We start from the raw sequence: 17,289 nt of genomic DNA on the forward strand, positions 1-17,289 counted from the left end.
TATGCGGGGAAAAAGCATAGAATGAAGGTTGCGGTTTGCTCCCACCTGACGCACCGCGTCATTTTAGGTACAGATTGGCCGGGGTTTGGTAAGTTAATGGGCGGGGTTACGGGGGTGCGTTCACGACCGACAGGGTTATGCGAGATGTGTGCTGTGCTCAGCGGTGACGCGGGGTCGTCCGACGCTGCAGACGGGGAGGGGGAGCCTGCGGAGCCTCCTGTAGAGACTCCGCCGGCTCCAGAGTTTCGCTCCATGGAAGATTTTCCACTCGAACAGTCTTGTGACGATACCCTACGCTCAGCCTACGACCAAGTGATATGTATTGATGGTCACCTGGTGCGCCCTGACGCAGCGCAGTCATTTCCGCACTTTTCATTGATTAGGGACAGACTGTATAGAGTGAGTCGTGACACTCAGACGGGGCAGGAAAACGCACAGTTGCTGGTGCCGAAAAGCCGCCGGGAAATTATCTTCCAGGCGGCTCACTATAACCCGATGGCTGGTCACATGGGATACGAGAAAACGCTAGACCGGATAATGACCCGATTTTATTGGCCAGGCATCCGGGGGGACGTGCGCCGCCAGTGCGCGTCCTGCCTGGAGTGTCAGTTAGTGAACGCTCCAGCCATTCCGAGGGCGCCGTTGTGTCCTCTGCCGTTGGTGGAGGTCCCGTTCGAGCAGATCGGCATGGACCTCATCGGGCCGTTTCACCGGAGCGCACGCAGATATCGCTTTGTGTTAGTTCTCGTGGATTACGCAACGCGGTATCCGGAGGCAGTGCCGTTGCGCAATATCTCTGCAAAGAGCGTCGCGCAGGCTCTGTTTCAGGTCATCTCCCGAGTTGGAATCCCTAAGGAGATTCTGACTGACCAGGGCACCTCGTTCATGTCGCGCACACTGAGAGAACTTTACGGGTTACTGAGCACTAAGTCCATTCGTACGAGCGTGTACCACCCGCAGACAGATGGGCTGGTGGAACGCATGAATAAGACTCTGAAGTCCATGATCCGTAAATTTATTAGCGACGATGAACGTAATTGGGACCACTGGCTTGACCCTCTGTTGTTTGCAGTGCGGGAGGTCCCCCAGGCCTCCACGGGATTTTCTCCCTTTGAACTTTTGTTTGGCAGGACGCCGCGGGGGGTGCTGGACCTGATTAAAGAAAACTGGGAGGAAGGTCCGAGCCCCTGCAAGAATGAGATCCAGTACGTCCTGGACCTGCGAGCAAAACTCCACATGCTGGGCCAGATGTCACGAGAGAATTTGCTGCAGGCCCAGGAGCGACAACAACGGCTGTACGACAGAGGGGCCAGGCTGCGACGATTCACACCGGGAGAAAAGGTACTTGTATTGCTTCCTACTTCCAACTCTAAAGTCCTAGCCAAGTGGCAAGGGCCCTTCGAGGTCACACGGCAGGTGGGGGACGTCGACTACGAGGTGGTGCGGTCTGACAGGGGCGGGGGTACACAGATATACCACCTGAACCTCCTGAAAGCCTGGAGGGGGGTGGAGTCCGTCTCTCTGGTCTCTGCGGTATCGGAAGGGGAGGAGCTGGGGCCGGAGGTTCCAAAAGCAGGTAATGCTATCGCGGCCTGCCCGCGCCAAGACCAAAAAAGAGGTGAGGCGGTTCTTGGGGCTGGCAGGATATTACAGGCGGTTCATCCCCGGCTTCGCGGACCTCACCAGCCCCTTGACCGACCTGACCCGGAAAGGTGCGTCAGATCCAGTCCAGTGGTCGGAGCAGTGCCAGCAGGTGTTTGAGAAGGTAAAACAGGCTCTCTGTGGGGAACCACTCCTTCATACTCCTAACTTCTCTCTCCCCTTTATTCTGCAGACCGACGCGTCGAACAGGGGCTGGGGGCCGTTTTGTCCCAGGAGGTGGGGGGGGTGGACCGCCCCGTGGTGTACATCTGTAGGAAGCTGTCCGAGAGGGAGGCCAGGTACAGCACAGTAGAGAAGGAGTGCCTGGCCATCCGGTGGGCGGTCGACTCCCTACGCTACTACCTCCTGGGACGCTCATTCACCCTCTGTTCGGACCACGCCCCGCTCCAATGGCTCCACCGCATGAAAGATGCTAACGCCCGGATCACTCGGTGGTATCTGGCTCTTCAGCCTTTTAATTTCAAGGTGGTCCATAGGCCGGGGGCGCAGATGGTCGTGGCGGACTTTCTCTCCCGCCCTCTCGAGGGCGAGGGGGGGGAGTAGGTTCGGCCGGATGGCTCCCCGGCCTAAGTCGGGCGGTGGGGGTATGTGGTGGCGGGCGTGGTTTGGCTCGGCTGCAGGGGGGGACTGAGAAGGGAGTGGTTCAGGGAACGGTGCCGGGGGAGGCAATTGGCCTCAGCTGATGTTAATCAGCAATCAGTATTCTGCTGTTAAGTAGGAGAGATCCAGCGACAGCGAGGGAGCGAGGCGAGGAGGCTGGAGCCGGTGGCGTTGTGTGTGTGTGTGGAAATATCAATAAAAACCATTTACAATGGACCCGACTGCCTCGTGCCCGTCATTCCAAGACCCCCCCAGAGGACCAACCTGTTACAGTCACATATGTCCTTCTCAGCTGCTGTCCTATATCGTCTTGGAGTTGATCAAAGAAATGACTGATGTACTTACAGTAAAGCCAGAAAGAAAAATCAATTACGCAGACGGTGAGTAACCAGACATTTGCAATCAAAGTCACATATAGCGACACACTTTCAAAACGTTTGCAACTCATATGTTTGGACTTTGTTCAAATAAATGAAATGCTTTAGACGTTTGGCCCCATAAACCTTTCCAACACCTGGAAAAAGGTTGATAAAAAATGTTATTTCTTTGTTAATACTTTCCAACTCCGAGTTTAGTTTATTAAATTTATTTACATCAGGGACCATCTCCAAAAACACATCCATCTCAAAAGAAGTGAAAGTTTTTGCAGATATTCTGTGTTGCCTAAATAGTTCATACATGAGTCATACAAAGTATATAAAAACAGGTCATCAGGAGCGTGAACATCATCCAGCCTGAGACATGGTTTAATGGATTAATTCTGTTGTTATAATTATCCAACGTTGGAAAGGTTTAATAACTAAAAACAACAATGGGAGCGCCGGTGGGATTGAAGAAGCACCCAAAGGACTGCTGGGAAAGGTTGTGTTTTTCCATGTTGTGTGTGTCCTTGGATACATAAATTGTATACATACAGTACACACGGCGTTCTCTGGGGAGATTCACACAGATCTCCATATCACTGCTGAATTGTCCACACATGTTGGCCTTTGGGTAAGTGCCCTATTTTAACTGGTGTGTTTGGTGCGTGCGTGTGTGTGTGTGAGTGTGAGTTGCTTTCAAGATGTGTGAGTGTCTATGGGAGGTTGTGTGAGTTACTGTACCGCCTCGTCTCTTCAGGGAGTGAGGGGAGTGCAATCTGCAGGAACAGCTAGGGGCCACTTTATATCCAAGTGAAGCGTTAAACAACCTCCACCCACCACACCCCTGAACACACACACACAAAAACACACACACACCTACACACACCTGCCTGATCGCAGGACTCGAGGGTCCAGTGATATACTAAGTGCTCTGAATTTCACAGACTTTGTAGACACTTAGGTAAACTGTCCCTGGACACTAATCCTGCTCAGGTGTGTGCGTGTGCGTTTGTGTGTGTGTTTGTTCTGTCTGTGTGAGAGAGAAAGAGATATGGGGGAGAGTACATACATGAAAGTGTTTCATTATGTGGATTTTAAGTATATAAAATGCAATAATCGATTTGCCAGTCAGTTGACTCACAGGACTCCCTATAAAATAGAAAACTAGACATGAGAGTGGCCCATTTACTTTTTATGGCCATGGAAAGAACCTCAGCAGCCCCATCCAGATGGGGGTGATGCATCTTAAGACTCACTTTAAGAGTGGCTTTCTGCCAAAGCTCATTATGGGACCCTGAAGAACAGATAAGGAAAGAAACAAAACTGTGTGCTATTATATTATAGTGCACTAAAGCTTATAAATCTCATCTTTGATTTCAACACAGCGCTCCTCTGTGGCAGTTTTACTTCTCTGTCAGGAACTTTTTGTTTAACAGCTTACCGTAGTTTTTTTTTAGGATAACTTGAAACCAAGTGGATGTCAAGAACAGGGAGGGAATGACAAAAGAGAGAAAACCGAGTGTGTGAGCGCTTCACCCACCGTCATAACATCACTGCTCTTTCTTCACACACCAGTGATATCAGACGTATAAATCAGCGTCCCGCTGCCAGCCTGCATGCGACTTCTTATCTAACTTTGTCTTTTATACTGCGCACACCGACATGGCAGAACACGGATTTTCTTACATGGGAAATTAGCGCGCATGGAGCTTAACAGTGACTAGGACTTTGGGGATATATAACATTTTGTATTATGTGCTGAATGGGCAGACCCGCTTCCTTTGCTTTCTGCCTTATAGCCTGGTTGGAGGTGCAAGTGGAATATAATACAGCAGCAACACATGTAGCATGCTGTGAAGTAACACAAATAAATCCACAATACCTCAATGTGAAAGCATGGGCCTATCTGTGGCCAATCAGATGTCGCCCTCATTTTCAACCAGTCACATTTGTTGAACTAGGCCGCCATCGTTGCCCAATTTGCAGTGGTGACTCGACGGGTCAGAGGTCAGCGAACAATGGCGTCTGGTAGTGACGGCGTTCCCGCTTACTGAAACATAACTAAAACATAATTAATGTACCTCCCCCTTTGTTATAAGACATGACATGTTCTTGAACCATGAATTATTAGTCTTGATAGGTTATGTTAGCGAAGATGATTCTGAAAATTGTTTGAAACTTATTTAGTTTCATCTTTAGCTCCATAAGCTTAGTTAGCTAACGTCCGCTAGTGTTGGCTACAGCTTCTGCATCTAATTTCTCTCTTAATATCTTTGTACTAAGTTACAATTATTGAAAACTGTGTGACAGAGTCTGTTGCCTCAAGCCCGAGGTAGCAGCACTTGTCTTATCCTCTCTACAAATGTATTGCATCTCTAAATTATTAATTTAACTAAATTCTAAATTATTGTATAGTGACTAAGTTAACATTAACTTATCATCCTAGGTTGTTTGTATACCTTGTTTGTAAGCAGTTAGCTAACACTTTAAAAATACATTAAAATGCCGCAAGATACATTTATGATTTATGATTTAACATATTTGACGTAGCAATAATTCAACTCAAACTAAACTCATCATACACGCCACAAAACTTTAAACTTGAAGCGGGAGAGCCTTTACTACCAGACACACAAACAAATACAGAAAAATCCACAAATATATTTGTAATTTATTCATGTGTGGAATGTATTTATTCCGTGTGCATTCATGAGTCAAACGTATTTGTAAATCCTTCTGTGTTCATTTAAATATATTTGTGAATGGCTCGGTGTGCATTTGTGAGTTTCTGTGTGCATTTGCAATTATTGAGACTGACTTGACCTCGTATAAGCGTGGCGTCTTTAGTTACGTGTGTGTGTGAGGCTGCAGCGCCCTCTGCTGTCGGACCAGGGCACCACAGCAGTCGTCTCCTTGCGAGCGCTCTCTTCTCATTGGCCACCTGCAGTCACGTGGTCTAAACAGAATCATGGCGGCCGCAGCGGCTGTCCGCTCGGGCGTGGGGCTGACTTTGAGGCTTTCGAGGGCTTTGCCGGACTGCAGCTCTTGTCCCTTTCACCGGCCGAACGGCTGCGTGAGCGGCGCGGGCAGCTTACAGAGGCGGGGCTCCTTCGAGAGCTTTCGGACCATAAATCGACACTTGCAGACAAGTAAAGGTGAGTGATGCAGTTCGCTAACACTTTTAGCCCCAATCGCAGGGCTGTTTGTTGGCAACACGTCGGAAAAAGTTCTCGTGTGGAATTAAAGTGTCTACGCTTCTGTTGATGCCAGTGGAGTTTGCCCAGCAGGTGGTCGAGGGATAATCAGCTGTCGGGTTGGAAAGTCCGCTCAACAACTCTTGTGTAACTTCATCATTCCCAGATGGTTTCAGACGCCACGAGTGAAACATCCGGTAGCGACCGGAAGTGCCGAAGTCACTTCTGTCACCAGAAACACTCTTTGTTTTATTTACAGGTCTTTGCCACAGTGAGGAGGGAGGCTCCAATGCAGAAGACCAAGACGATGTGTAGGTTAACTAGTGACATTTAGTATTAATATTAATGTTATTGTTATTAATTAATACAGTGTTCTCAACTGGCATTGATCAATGCACACGTTATATTCAAAAATATTGGAACTCCAAACGTCAAGTCAGTGGAGGCCACATTTAATCTACAGGGAAATAATAACCCCTGGGGTTAAAATTGTTGCTGAGTCATGCTGAAGTTGCAATTTTTATTATTTGTTTTTGGACTGACACTGAACCAGTAGTACTCTAAACAGAATGCACACGCTGCATTTGAGACACATTTCCCCCTGAAGTTATTATTTTGAATTTTTGACAGTAAATTTGTTGTTGCAGCCCTAAAATGCAGCAAAACTAAATATGACAAAATACTAAATACAGACATTTTGTTACAATATTTTCCCAAGACATATTTTGGTAACAAATGTTCCTGATTCCTGGTAAAGGCCTGAACTGATCCAACACAGACTGATACTCCATACTTTAATACGATTACATTGTGAATCATTTTATCGAAGCTTCTCAACACATCATGAAAACATGATTCTAAAAGAATCATTAAAAGCCACCTGAACCTTTTTTTACATTTTTGTCTTCCTATAACTGCACCACAAGCAGCCGTATAGAGAAGAAAGCTGCTTCCACATCCTCTGTGCACATGTGAGATGTACGTGCCAACATACTGGCTAAATAGGTTTTTTAACCTGCTGCTGCTTTAGGGTGAACGTGGTGTATATAGACCGGTCGGGCCAGAGGATCCCGGTTAAGGCCAAAGTGGGAGACAATGTCATGTATCTGGCTCAGAGGCATGGAATTGAACTGGAAGGTGAGCACTTGCAGTTTACGTCATCTATTAAATATTTAATTGAAGCCCAACTTAAAGATGCTCATCGCTCATTATTTGTGTGTCTCTCTCATGTAGGAGCCTGCGAGGCATCGCTGGCCTGCTCAACGTGTCACGTCTACGTGACTTCTTCCCATTTTGACAAACTGGCAGAGCCTGATGAGAGGTAGGCCCACTGCATGGGACCTTTTCCTTAAGCACAGACAAACATTCGCGAGACGGTGAGAGGGAGACCGCTGTAAATGTTGACTGATATCTCTGCGTTGTAGGGAGGACGACATGCTGGATATGGCGCCCCTGCTTCAGGAGAACTCCCGGCTAGGATGCCAGATCATTCTCACCCCGGAGCTCGAGGGCATGGAGCTCACCTTGCCCACTGTCACCAGGAACTTCTACGTGGACGGTCACGTGCCCAAACCGCACTGAGAAGAGCAGGAGTGGAGAGTGGGGGGGGGCGCACAGGCTCGGCGCCTTGCTTGGTACCGCGAAGAGATGCTCGGCTACTCCCAGGCATCATTTCCCCACTGACAACTTCCACAGTTAACCAGTCACAGGACAGGCCTGCAGAGGACATCGGGCAGAGTCGGACACTATTTGAGCCTCACTGAAGGTGAAATGAATGGTTACCACCCAAAACATGAAACTGTGGTGGTTTGCAGACCATGTATTTATTCATGTGGAGTGTTCTCAAGCCAGCGACAAGACGACATTCAAACTCAAACTGTTCTTTGTGTCCCAGAGCAAGTTTCACCTTCGTGCCGCTCAACGGAACATTCCTCGTTACAGCTCGTAGAAGCACAAGTATTACAAGACGAGGTTCTTGGTCATTTCTGAAACTCTTGATTAATTTGTTAGATAGTGTGCATATACTTGCATTTTTGCCTACTAGTTTAAGTTAGCTGGCTGATCAATATGTACCTACTCACTAAAGTTACCCCCAAGTCATTGACCTGAAACACGTTTTCTTCTGCATGATACGGAGGCCAGACACGGAAGCAACTCTTCATGATGAAGTGCATTTCAGAAACAAGCGTTGCTTGAAGTTGAGCAGGCAAGGCTAACTAAGTCAATCAGAATTTAGACTGGTGAAACTTACATTTAATTCACTATGAACACTGCAAAACATATTTAGGTGAACTGGGTTTCAGGTGGCAGAAGGAAGGAGGAGGATTTATTTTAAAGCACTTGCTCTCAGTTTGAGGCGAGCTTTGATTTGGTTCTGTGAGCTTCTACGCTCAATGTTACCTTGGAATGACTCATACCACTTCTACCCTGCACTTGTTGAGGTCTACTGTACACGCTCTTACGCAAAAATGCAAGTAAACTGTATAGATATGAGAAATATTTCAAAGTTGTGCAATAAAATGCTTTTAGAAGTCATTTTGAACCCTGGCCTCATTCCTCAAAAACCTCAAACACTACAAGGACTAAAAGGGGGAATAAAGGCATAAATAATCGAATTGCACAGTTAGCAGGCGGCTACTGTTTGTAAAATGTTCCCCAGTAAATATCTGAACAAACATTTGTGTCCGGCTGCAGCAGCTAGCACGCGAAACTGGAGGTGCGCGCGCTGAAGGCTTTTATCCCCCAGTAGGTGTAATCTAGTAAACCCCAAACACCTGCGTGACGTTAACTCCTCCTGGTCCAAAACACGACCCGGGTCACAGCAGCCAGCTCGGGCCACTTGCCTGTAAACCGGCACACTTCCATTAATCGGTCGAGGCTGGATTGGGAGATCTGAGGTGAGCGCGTCTCGGGCCGGTGGAGCCGGTGGTTAGAGGCCGTGGCAGGTCGAGCACGGTGATCGGTGAGCTTGGTGGAGGAGTGTGGACGTACACCACAATCATAGTGAATGGATCGGAACATGCAACCCGAGTTCAGTGCAGACTGCGTGCTGCCTGTAGAGTGTATACCTCGAGTCGGATCGTGGGATAGAAATGCAGCCTAATAAGTCCACACTGGCAGAACATCAGCACTGTGTTGTGAAGGCCTAAGTGAACTAACAGCCGTCTTGCCGATTTAAGACTAAGTCTAATGACTCACACTTTAAGGGATTCTCCGTATTACAGCATATCGATCTGACTCGCTTTTGCGCTCGCGACACTCAAACTCCACAAAAACCGCGAAAACCTTCGACATCATGGACGGAAAATTTTACAATTGTGTCCTCGGACGCGTTTAAGCCACACGGAAAGACCCGGTGAGTCAATTAAGTTGCAATGTGTTAAAAGATACATCTGCCTGGATTCAAGGGGCTTCATGACTTATTTATGTTATCATTTTTGAGGAAGAAAATAATAATACTTTACCGGCGTTAGCTAATTCTCAGAAGGCCACGTCAGTCTAACGGTCTAACGCAAATAGTGAGGTCCTAATTAAACATTTTAATGGGTTTTATTTCTATAGCTTCGTGTTTTCTGGGAGCAGTTTGATTGAAGAGTCGATTTTCCGTCAGAAGAGGCGCAACTACAACAAAGTGAGGTGAAAAATGTCTAAAACCATTTTGTGTAGCGATTTTTATATTTGACAAAATACATCGATTCATTATTTTGTAGTTTGCCTGGTCGGTAACTACCGACCGTAAAAGTTGTTCATTCTTGTGACGCAGACAATCCCTCAACATGAGCACAGGACCAAGGAGACAAGCTGCCCTCGTCCCAGGAAACCAGAGCCCAGCGGGACTCGACGCCTCCACCCCGGCGCTCCTCTACCTTTTCCAAGAGGTTTCCAAGCTGGCGTCCCCCATCCACAACGGTTTCCTGGACACAAACCCACCCTCCGCATGGCTGCACGATCCTCCTGGACCAGGTCCTCTTCTAGTCAAAAAAGAGGGTGATGATGCGCGCCTGTTCTCTGCCTCCAGTGGTTCCTGCCAGTGTAGTGTGTCGCCTTATAAGCAGGTGAAAGAGGAGAGTGGCGGCGGCAGCGAGGTCATAGCGTTGGCTGAGCCACATCCTAAATGCAACAGCCCTTGGAAAGTGCTGAGTATGATCAATCTGCAGTGTGAGAGGATCCTCCACCCAGGAGATGTGGAGTCAGAACAAAGTCTGGTCTTAACCACAAAATCATTCCATGCGACAGACAAAGCATCGACTCCTACAGCAGATGCAGCGGATCAGGGAGTCGGCGGCGGCTGCGTAATTCGACACGAATGCGCTGTGAGACCATCTCTTCTCAGGCAGGACGTCCCAGCCTGCGTCGGTCTCGTGGAGGATGAGGACGACTGCAGCAGAGCCCCAAGTTATCAACCGCAGTGCCGCGACGTGGGCTTCCGTGTTCAGTCGCAGACGGGCGAAAATGTTGCAACGCTCACTGTTGACAGACAATTTGAGTGGAACCAGGTGTGTAAGAGGGGGCGTGTCTCTTCTGAACAAGACATTTTGCAGGCCCCCTTCTGTGAAAACGTTTTGTTCCAAACACCCATCCGCTATGCGTTCCTTAATGCCCAGCTGACTTTTAACTCAAAGGAAGCCCTGGATCACAATGCAAACCTCGCCCTGACTGCAGAGCCTCTGTGTGAGAGCCAGCTGCTCCCCCCGGAGCCTGTCAGGCCCCCTTCGGCATCGGCATCGCTTTTATTTGGCCTCACAGAGAAGTGTCAGTCCCTCGCAAAACGAGATGGCAAAACCACATCATCTAAACCAGAAGGTACACACACTGCGGGAGAGGAAAAATGGCCTCCAGTTGCACAGCTGAAGGGCCCCAGTTACAATGGGGAAGCAAACCGCTCACCTTCTGCGCCGTCGACGACGGAGCCGAGGCCGCTACAGAAGGAGGAAGTCAAGTCTCCATCCATCAAGACTCTCAGAAAACAACCTCATCCCAGGCGCAGTGCTGATATCCAGGACCCAGACTTCCAGGGAGTGACGTTCCGGATGGACACGGAGCTGGACGACAGCAGGGGACAGTGTCGGCTCCTCATAACGTCAAAATACAGGTAGTGACAGATTCATTACACGTTTGCGTGGGCATCTAGTAAATGTGCACTTGGGTGACGGCCAACGGTACTATAGTTCACGTGCATTATCGCTGGCGTCTGCTGCAGCAAGGAGCTCCACAAGAGCGCGAGGAAACCCAGGCCCAGGACCCGGATGTCCCAGAAATCCATCAAAACGAGCAGCTCGGATGAGGAAAGTTACCTGACGCCGAGCGTTTCCAGTGAGTACCGCTCGAGTACCTGGCGGCTCTGTGGAGCTCATGTCACGCTCGTATTTCTACAGCTCCCGTAATGTAAAATGATCATCTCTTCCATACAAGATTAGTCAATTTCCTTCACTGTACAGTGTCAAAGAAAATTCCAGGTTTGGCTCAAAGGGTTTTAAAAGCTGAATACATAGAACCTTTTTATCCTCAGCTCCTCAACACCGATAATAAACTATTTTTTTATTATGCACGGAAAGCAACTTAACTTCATATTTATTATGAAATAAGTCATCCCATAATGATCGTGCTTTCAGACATATGTTAGGGTGCAGTTAGCGCATAATGCTGCCATGCTGTGTGTGTTTTTTAAATGAATGCATCAATATAACTTCACTCAATAGTTGACATAAAGCAGGTAGTATGTATTTATATGAAATGCCGCTTTGCTCCACTAGAGAGCGCCACCACCTCAAAACATGTGACTTGACAGCATCAGTCAGTCAGGGGGGGAAACCTTTTATTTGGGGAAACTATTGTGTAAATGTCCTGAAACCACAAGTATAAACTCAAGCTCCCTCAAACCGGGAAGGATTTAGACTTTGAGCTATGCAGCTATTTCTTTGTGTTGCTGTATTTAATTTCACACCATCTCTCCCTCGTCCTCCCCCATTTGAAACGACACACCCTCAACATTGGAAGTTTGCATGTGCTTTGAACTAGTTTGTATCTCCAGTATCCAGAGACCGGCGTCTCCTCTGACTCCTCCACCCAGAAACGCAGCCTCCTTCCCTTGTGTTTGCATCACTGCCCTTATTCTGATAGAAAGTAAAGCTGGTTTTTAAGTTCATACACTTGACACTGGCTATAAAACTAACATATGTTTCCTCTCGTTTTTGAAAGAGGGTAAAGCGTGTGAATCGTGCTGCACCAGGAAGACCCCCATGTGGAGGGACGCAGAGGACGGGACCCCACTCTGCAACGCCTGTGGAATCAGGTAGCTCATTCCAACCCCGAAGGCTGATGAATGCTATAAAAACATGCTTGAAACACACACGCACATCTATTCGATCACTACAGGAGCATAACGCCACGTTTCAATTTAACGGACTTTAGTACTAATGTTTTAGCAGACAAAAAGTTTTTGATTTTGTATATTGATGTTCAAGTTATTTAGTACGGAGAAATGGTATCATCCAACATGTAATAAGCTAGAACATATAAATAAATAGACTGCATTCAACGTATATAATGTATAATTGTATCCGAATATTTTTCAGTTAATTCTGTCCATCAACAATAACCGGAAACAAAAATTCAAACGATAAGAAATTATTTAATAAAATTGGCAACCAAAGAGACATGGAGAGCCCAAAATCTGAAATAGATTCCCAGCATAACACATATTGTCACTACTGGGTTTCATTTGCATGAAGTTGAACTTAAATAAGTTTCTTCTTTTGTATTGTTAGAAGTTTACTAGAGTAAATTTGAACTTCTCAATACATATCAAAGAAACCTGCAGCTCACATGAAACACGTGCAGCATCTTTAATAACAGAAAGAAACGGCGTTTGCTTCTGTGTGAAGCGGAATGAGCCTGAGTTGCACTGATCCCAGATGGACCACGTTACACGTGGTATAAATGTCAGCGATGACTAACAAAAGGGGGCCGACGCTGCTGTGTTTTTCCTGTCCCGTCTCTTCAAGGTACAAGAAGTACAGAGTGCGCTGCGTCAAATGCTGGCACATCCCCCGAAAAGAGGGCAACTCCAACTCGCGCTGCCTCAAGTGTGGAAGCCTTTTGAGGCAGACGTCAGCTCAGCGGAAACACGCCGCCTAGAGAAACGCACTCGCGGCGAAGGATTTTCCGTGCGTGTGTTCACTGCAGTGAGAATAATTTAAATAGATGTGTGTGTGTGTGTGTGTGCGCGTGTTGCATGGATTGTGATGTGCATTAAATGCTGTATAAAACATTGATGGGTTTCTGGGTTATTTGTAGGCACATGAGACGCTCTTGATGTGAAGCCCCTGTGGAAGGTGCAATGATGATGATGAAATGGGGGGATAGTTCCAGAGATCACGTCAAACCAGAGGAACAAGGAGGAATTGTTCATTAGTGGGACTTCCCACCGTCTCATAGGCCCATTTGCTCGGTGGTGGGTGGCCACACGTGAGCTGATACACTGCAGCTATTATTCCAAATCCCACAACCCCGAAGGAAATGAGCGCAAGCCAAGAGCAGAAAAAACATTAAACATTTTTCAAACCCCCCCCTCACTTAAACATCATCCTTAATGAATGATCCAACCAGTAAGCACAATACAATAAAACACAGATTTATTTTTAAAATGGCATAGACCTTAAATCCATTATGCACATGGTCTGTTTTCAGTCAGAGTAATAAAGGAGTGGAAAAATGATTTTATCCCCCCCGCTCCGGCTCCTGCTACATCAAAACACTTGATACCCTGAACAATTGTGTTTGTTTGCTTCATAATATTCTCATATTATTATGTTTGTCGAGACAAATTACCCTGCACATAGTGTGGATTTATAGCTACTGAACAATAAAAACAAAACTCACATTTGGCTATTACTATTAATGGGGGTGAATCAATACATCAGTAATATTCATTATAAGATCTGATTCAAACCTTCAGTGTCCAAAGCGCCGCGTGTCCGAGAGCATCTGCTGTTGTTTTGATGAAAGAGGAGGAGGAGAAAGTTTGACTGGGAGGCTGAGCGGGTCTGGAGATGTCCGGTGTGAGGAGGGGGGGAGAAGGGGGGGAGAAGGGGATCTGCACATCAGCGCATGTTGGGGCCGCCGTGCCACCGGACACATTTAGGACCATGACCTTGCAAGGCAAAGTCGTGCGGGAGACGGACGGAGGAGAGGAAGTGGACAAGGGAACTCTTCCAGCGACAGAGTCCAAACGAAGCGCTCCGTCATTCGGGGGAGTGCGGCAGGAGGGAGACTCTGCGGTCCGGCTCCAGGAGGCTCCGGACGGGGTGACCTTCCCGGTGAAGCCCCCGTACTCTTACATCGCTCTCATCACCATGGCAATCCTTCAGAGCCCGAGGAAGAGACTCACCCTCAGCGAGATATGCGATTTCATCAGCGAGCGCTTCGCCTATTATCGGGAGAAGTTCCCCGCGTGGCAGAACTCCATCCGGCACAACTTATCCCTGAACGACTGCTTCGTCAAAACGCCCCGGGAGCCCGGGAACCCCGGGAAGGGGAATTACTGGACCCTGGATCCCATGTCGGCAGGCATGTTCGAAAACGGGAGTTTTCTCCGTCGGCGGAAACGCTTCAAGAGACAGCACCTGTTTTGGGGCGCGCGCAAGGAGCTCAGGGCGAAGGAGCGCGGCGCGCTGCCGGCGTTTCCTCTCCTCGGAGCGCACAGGGTGAGCTACTTTCCCTCCCACGGCCACGGCTTCTTCCACGATCTGGGATTAAGGGCTAGATTCAGCCCACAGACTGGTCCCGTACCAGCACTCTCCTCGCTCCTCTCCAAGAGCTTCCCCTCGTGTCTGCGCCTGGAGCCCTGCGGCCCGGGACGCTACGCCGCTGTCCCGAGTCCGTGTCCAAGTGGCACCGAGTGGTTCCCAACGAGGCCGTTCCTCAGCTGTCCGGTCCCTCCACTGGGGCCCTAAAAGGTTCTTCTAATTTATTGATGCGATGGCCGGCAGTCGATGAATCTTCTTGCGTTCATTTTGAGAATAAACCGCAATGTGTCCAAATACAGCTTTGAACGAGGTGATGGAAACGCCTGCAGACCTCCAATATATTTTGGAATGACCGGTACTGTGCAGGTTTTAATATATGTTTAGGCCTACTATATGTAATAAAACGTGATTGAATTTGCAGATTTGGTAAGAAGGAAACATAAAGCCTGCTAATGCTATGCGTTTCTTCATTGATATTTTGATCGACTGTACAAATAATTATTTTCTACCTAAAATAACAGAATCAGATCATTTTTGGGCAACGGATTCCATTTGATGAATAGAATAACGGAGCTATTATAATAAAATGTAACCCTTTGTTGTTGTTATGTTCATCTCCCCGACAGAACTTTACGGACCTCCAAACAAATGGATTTTTTCGCTGGTTTATTAAAGGTTCACATTAAACAAAAGAAAAGATATGCACATTTAATCCCTCCCTTGATTTCTGATTTCCTCCACATCACTTGAAACAAGTGCTGCTTTAAAAAAATCCTCATCAAAAACAACAACGAGTAAACTGCTTTTGTTTGTTTGTTTTCATGTTGAAACGTGAGCGGTGAAGTGCGCTCGATTTCAGGGAAGATTCTGGTTGTTCAGCAAAAACACCTCAGCTAAAAAATACATCATTATACTGAAAATATTAATTTATAATGGACCTCTTTTTAAGATATGGGTTATATTATCAACATTTTAATAGCTTTGAGAAGAGTGAATATTTTCAGTATACTTGTTATCATTTGTGAATGAGAGAGAGACTCTGATCTGATGACTACAACATGTAAATTTACATTTTTGAAAATATTTGATCTGTGTTTGTCAGAGATCATATCAAAAGAGTGTAAGCATGTTAATAATAGTTGATAATCTGCTTCCCGGTCTCCAAACCTCCTTAACTGTAAAAAAAAAAAAAACATTCCCAGGAAAAACTTCAGATGTGTTAGATTATATTCTATTTTTTAAACAAAACATCAAGGATTTCTGCACATGAAGATGTGCATGGGGATACATTGAGTCAGTATTCCTTTTATTTTATTATAATAATGTGGAGGATTATTTTTCCAGATTATTCCTTTATTCCAGAGGACTCAGTAAATGAGTGGAGGAAATCTCCCCCTGATGATGCTGCTGGTGTGAGTGGGATGTGGCTCATCTGTAAACATCTGCCTTCCACATATACCCCTTCAGGGAGCAGTTGGCCTTCCCTGGCAATCTCACTCATATTTGGGTTTTATTCGATGCAGCTCACATGCACTCACAGTCCCGTTCCCTCCATTGGAAAGGCAGGAACGGGACTGCAGAGCCCCGTGTGTGTGTGTGTGTGTGCGCGCGTGCGTGCGTGCGTGCGTGCGTAAGGGGAATAGCATGACCACACGCTCACATTGGCATTACTCAAATGCCGATATTTGGTTTAATACAATACGTTCACGACTGTACGTTAGTAGACCAGAGGGGCTTTGAAATAGGAGGCAGACACAAGAGACTATAGTGTAAATTACAGAAGATGACTTATTTACAAAAGCTCCCTGCTACACATGCAATCAAACATATTTACAAACAACGAATTCATTCAATTTAACTTGAATAAACTGAAGGCAACGTAAGGAAACTTAATGAGGTGCACACATGTACACTGATGTTCCTCCCTCCTCCTGTGACAGTCCATGTTCTCTCCCTTTTGTAGAGCTGTCAATCAGACAGGTATAAGTCCTGCATGCATGTTTGATTGCAGAGCGCTATGTGCAAAGCACCGTTTCACATTTCCTAAATAAGACTTTTGTGGAGGCGATGGCATTAACTGAACCAAATGTATTTAAAACTTCAGAAGAGAAGAGAACAGATTACACTGGTGTGAGAGGATTCCTTCTTCATTAGCCTCAGATTACAGACTGGGAAACCTTCCAACCCGTCAGGTCCTCACAGATCAGAGTAAAGGACTTGAACTTCTAGACATGAATCCTTTTCTTCCAAAAAGTGTTTGGTCTTTCTTTTGTCTTTATTTAAGTACTTGCTTTGGTTCTTTCACTACAATGTTTCATTGGCTTATGTCATTATGTCTCTTGGATAGAGTAACTATCACAAGCAACCAACTATAAGGAGTGTGTCGATGGAGAGGTGGAGGAGAGTCCTTGGTCCTGCAGCCTGTACATATCACAAATACCCCCCTCTGTGCGCCCCCCACCCCCCTCTAAACCGCTCCACCCTGCTGCTCTGTACCGCATCCACCGCGGCCCCAAGTGCTCATAAAACCAAGCTGACAGGTGCTAGAGACCTGAGCCAGGGAAACAAGCGTTGGAGGGATCATTAATGAGCTCCTTTGGAACTTTGGAATCACACAAATCACTCTTTCAAAAAAAGACAATAACTGCTGTTGTTACACCCAAATTTAATGTTTTTTTGTTCTTGTGGGAGAAACGTGGGAGACCTGAACCGGCAGAAACAAAC

At 46.8% G+C, this 17,289-nt stretch overlaps 3 protein-coding genes across 3 annotated transcripts; all 3 read left to right on the forward strand.

The window, feature by feature from the left end:
* The first annotated feature begins 4,334 nt into the window (after positions 1-4,334).
* Positions 4,335-8,353, forward strand: fdx2 (ferredoxin 2). The gene is made up of 5 exons (XM_040187386.2): positions 4,335-5,779; positions 6,078-6,129; positions 6,849-6,955; positions 7,052-7,139; positions 7,243-8,353. Exons 1-5 carry the CDS (start codon positions 5,593-5,595, stop codon positions 7,397-7,399), a joined length of 591 nt encoding a protein of 196 aa, XP_040043320.1. The 5' UTR covers positions 4,335-5,592; the 3' UTR covers positions 7,400-8,353.
* Positions 8,354-9,356: 1,003 nt separating this feature from the next.
* Positions 9,357-13,092, forward strand: zglp1 (zinc finger GATA like protein 1). The gene is made up of 5 exons (XM_040187381.2): positions 9,357-9,454; positions 9,582-10,910; positions 11,019-11,131; positions 12,017-12,110; positions 12,823-13,092. The coding sequence occupies exons 2-5, from the start codon at positions 9,595-9,597 to the stop codon at positions 12,953-12,955; spliced, it is 1,656 nt and encodes a 551-aa protein (XP_040043315.2). The 5' UTR covers positions 9,357-9,454; positions 9,582-9,594; the 3' UTR covers positions 12,956-13,092.
* A 345-nt stretch (positions 13,093-13,437) lies between these two features.
* LOC120824550 (forkhead box protein D2-like) lies at positions 13,438-15,262 on the forward strand. The gene has a single exon (XM_040185406.2). The coding sequence runs from the start codon at positions 13,870-13,872 to the stop codon at positions 14,770-14,772; it is 903 nt and encodes a 300-aa protein (XP_040041340.2). The 5' UTR covers positions 13,438-13,869; the 3' UTR covers positions 14,773-15,262.
* Positions 15,263-17,289: the final 2,027 nt, after the last annotated feature.

The sequence above is a fragment of the Gasterosteus aculeatus genome, chromosome 9 (genome assembly GCF_964276395.1).
Source record: "Gasterosteus aculeatus chromosome 9, fGasAcu3.hap1.1, whole genome shotgun sequence".
NCBI lineage: Eukaryota > Metazoa > Chordata > Actinopteri > Perciformes > Gasterosteidae > Gasterosteus > Gasterosteus aculeatus.

What these genes read in the sequence shown, in the direction of transcription:
- fdx2 (XM_040187386.2), top strand. Translation starts at nt 5,593, where the DNA reads ATGGCGGCCGCAGCGGCTGTCCGCTCGGGCGTGGGGCTGACTTTGAGG. An exon ending in GCATGGAATTGAACTGGAAG is followed by an intron (nt 6,956 to 7,051) that starts GTGAGCACTTGC and finishes TCTCTCATGTAG; the next exon opens with GAGCCTGCGAGGCATCGCTG. An exon ending in CTGGCAGAGCCTGATGAGAG is followed by an intron (nt 7,140 to 7,242) that starts GTAGGCCCACTG and finishes TCTGCGTTGTAG; the next exon opens with GGAGGACGACATGCTGGATA.
- zglp1 (XM_040187381.2), top strand. Translation starts at nt 9,595, where the DNA reads ATGAGCACAGGACCAAGGAGACAAGCTGCCCTCGTCCCAGGAAACCAG. An exon ending in CTCATAACGTCAAAATACAG is followed by an intron (nt 10,911 to 11,018) that starts GTAGTGACAGAT and finishes CGTCTGCTGCAG; the next exon opens with CAAGGAGCTCCACAAGAGCG. An exon ending in CCTGACGCCGAGCGTTTCCA is followed by an intron (nt 11,132 to 12,016) that starts GTGAGTACCGCT and finishes CGTTTTTGAAAG; the next exon opens with AGGGTAAAGCGTGTGAATCG.
- LOC120824550 (XM_040185406.2), top strand. Translation starts at nt 13,870, where the DNA reads ATGTCCGGTGTGAGGAGGGGGGGAGAAGGGGGGGAGAAGGGGATCTGC.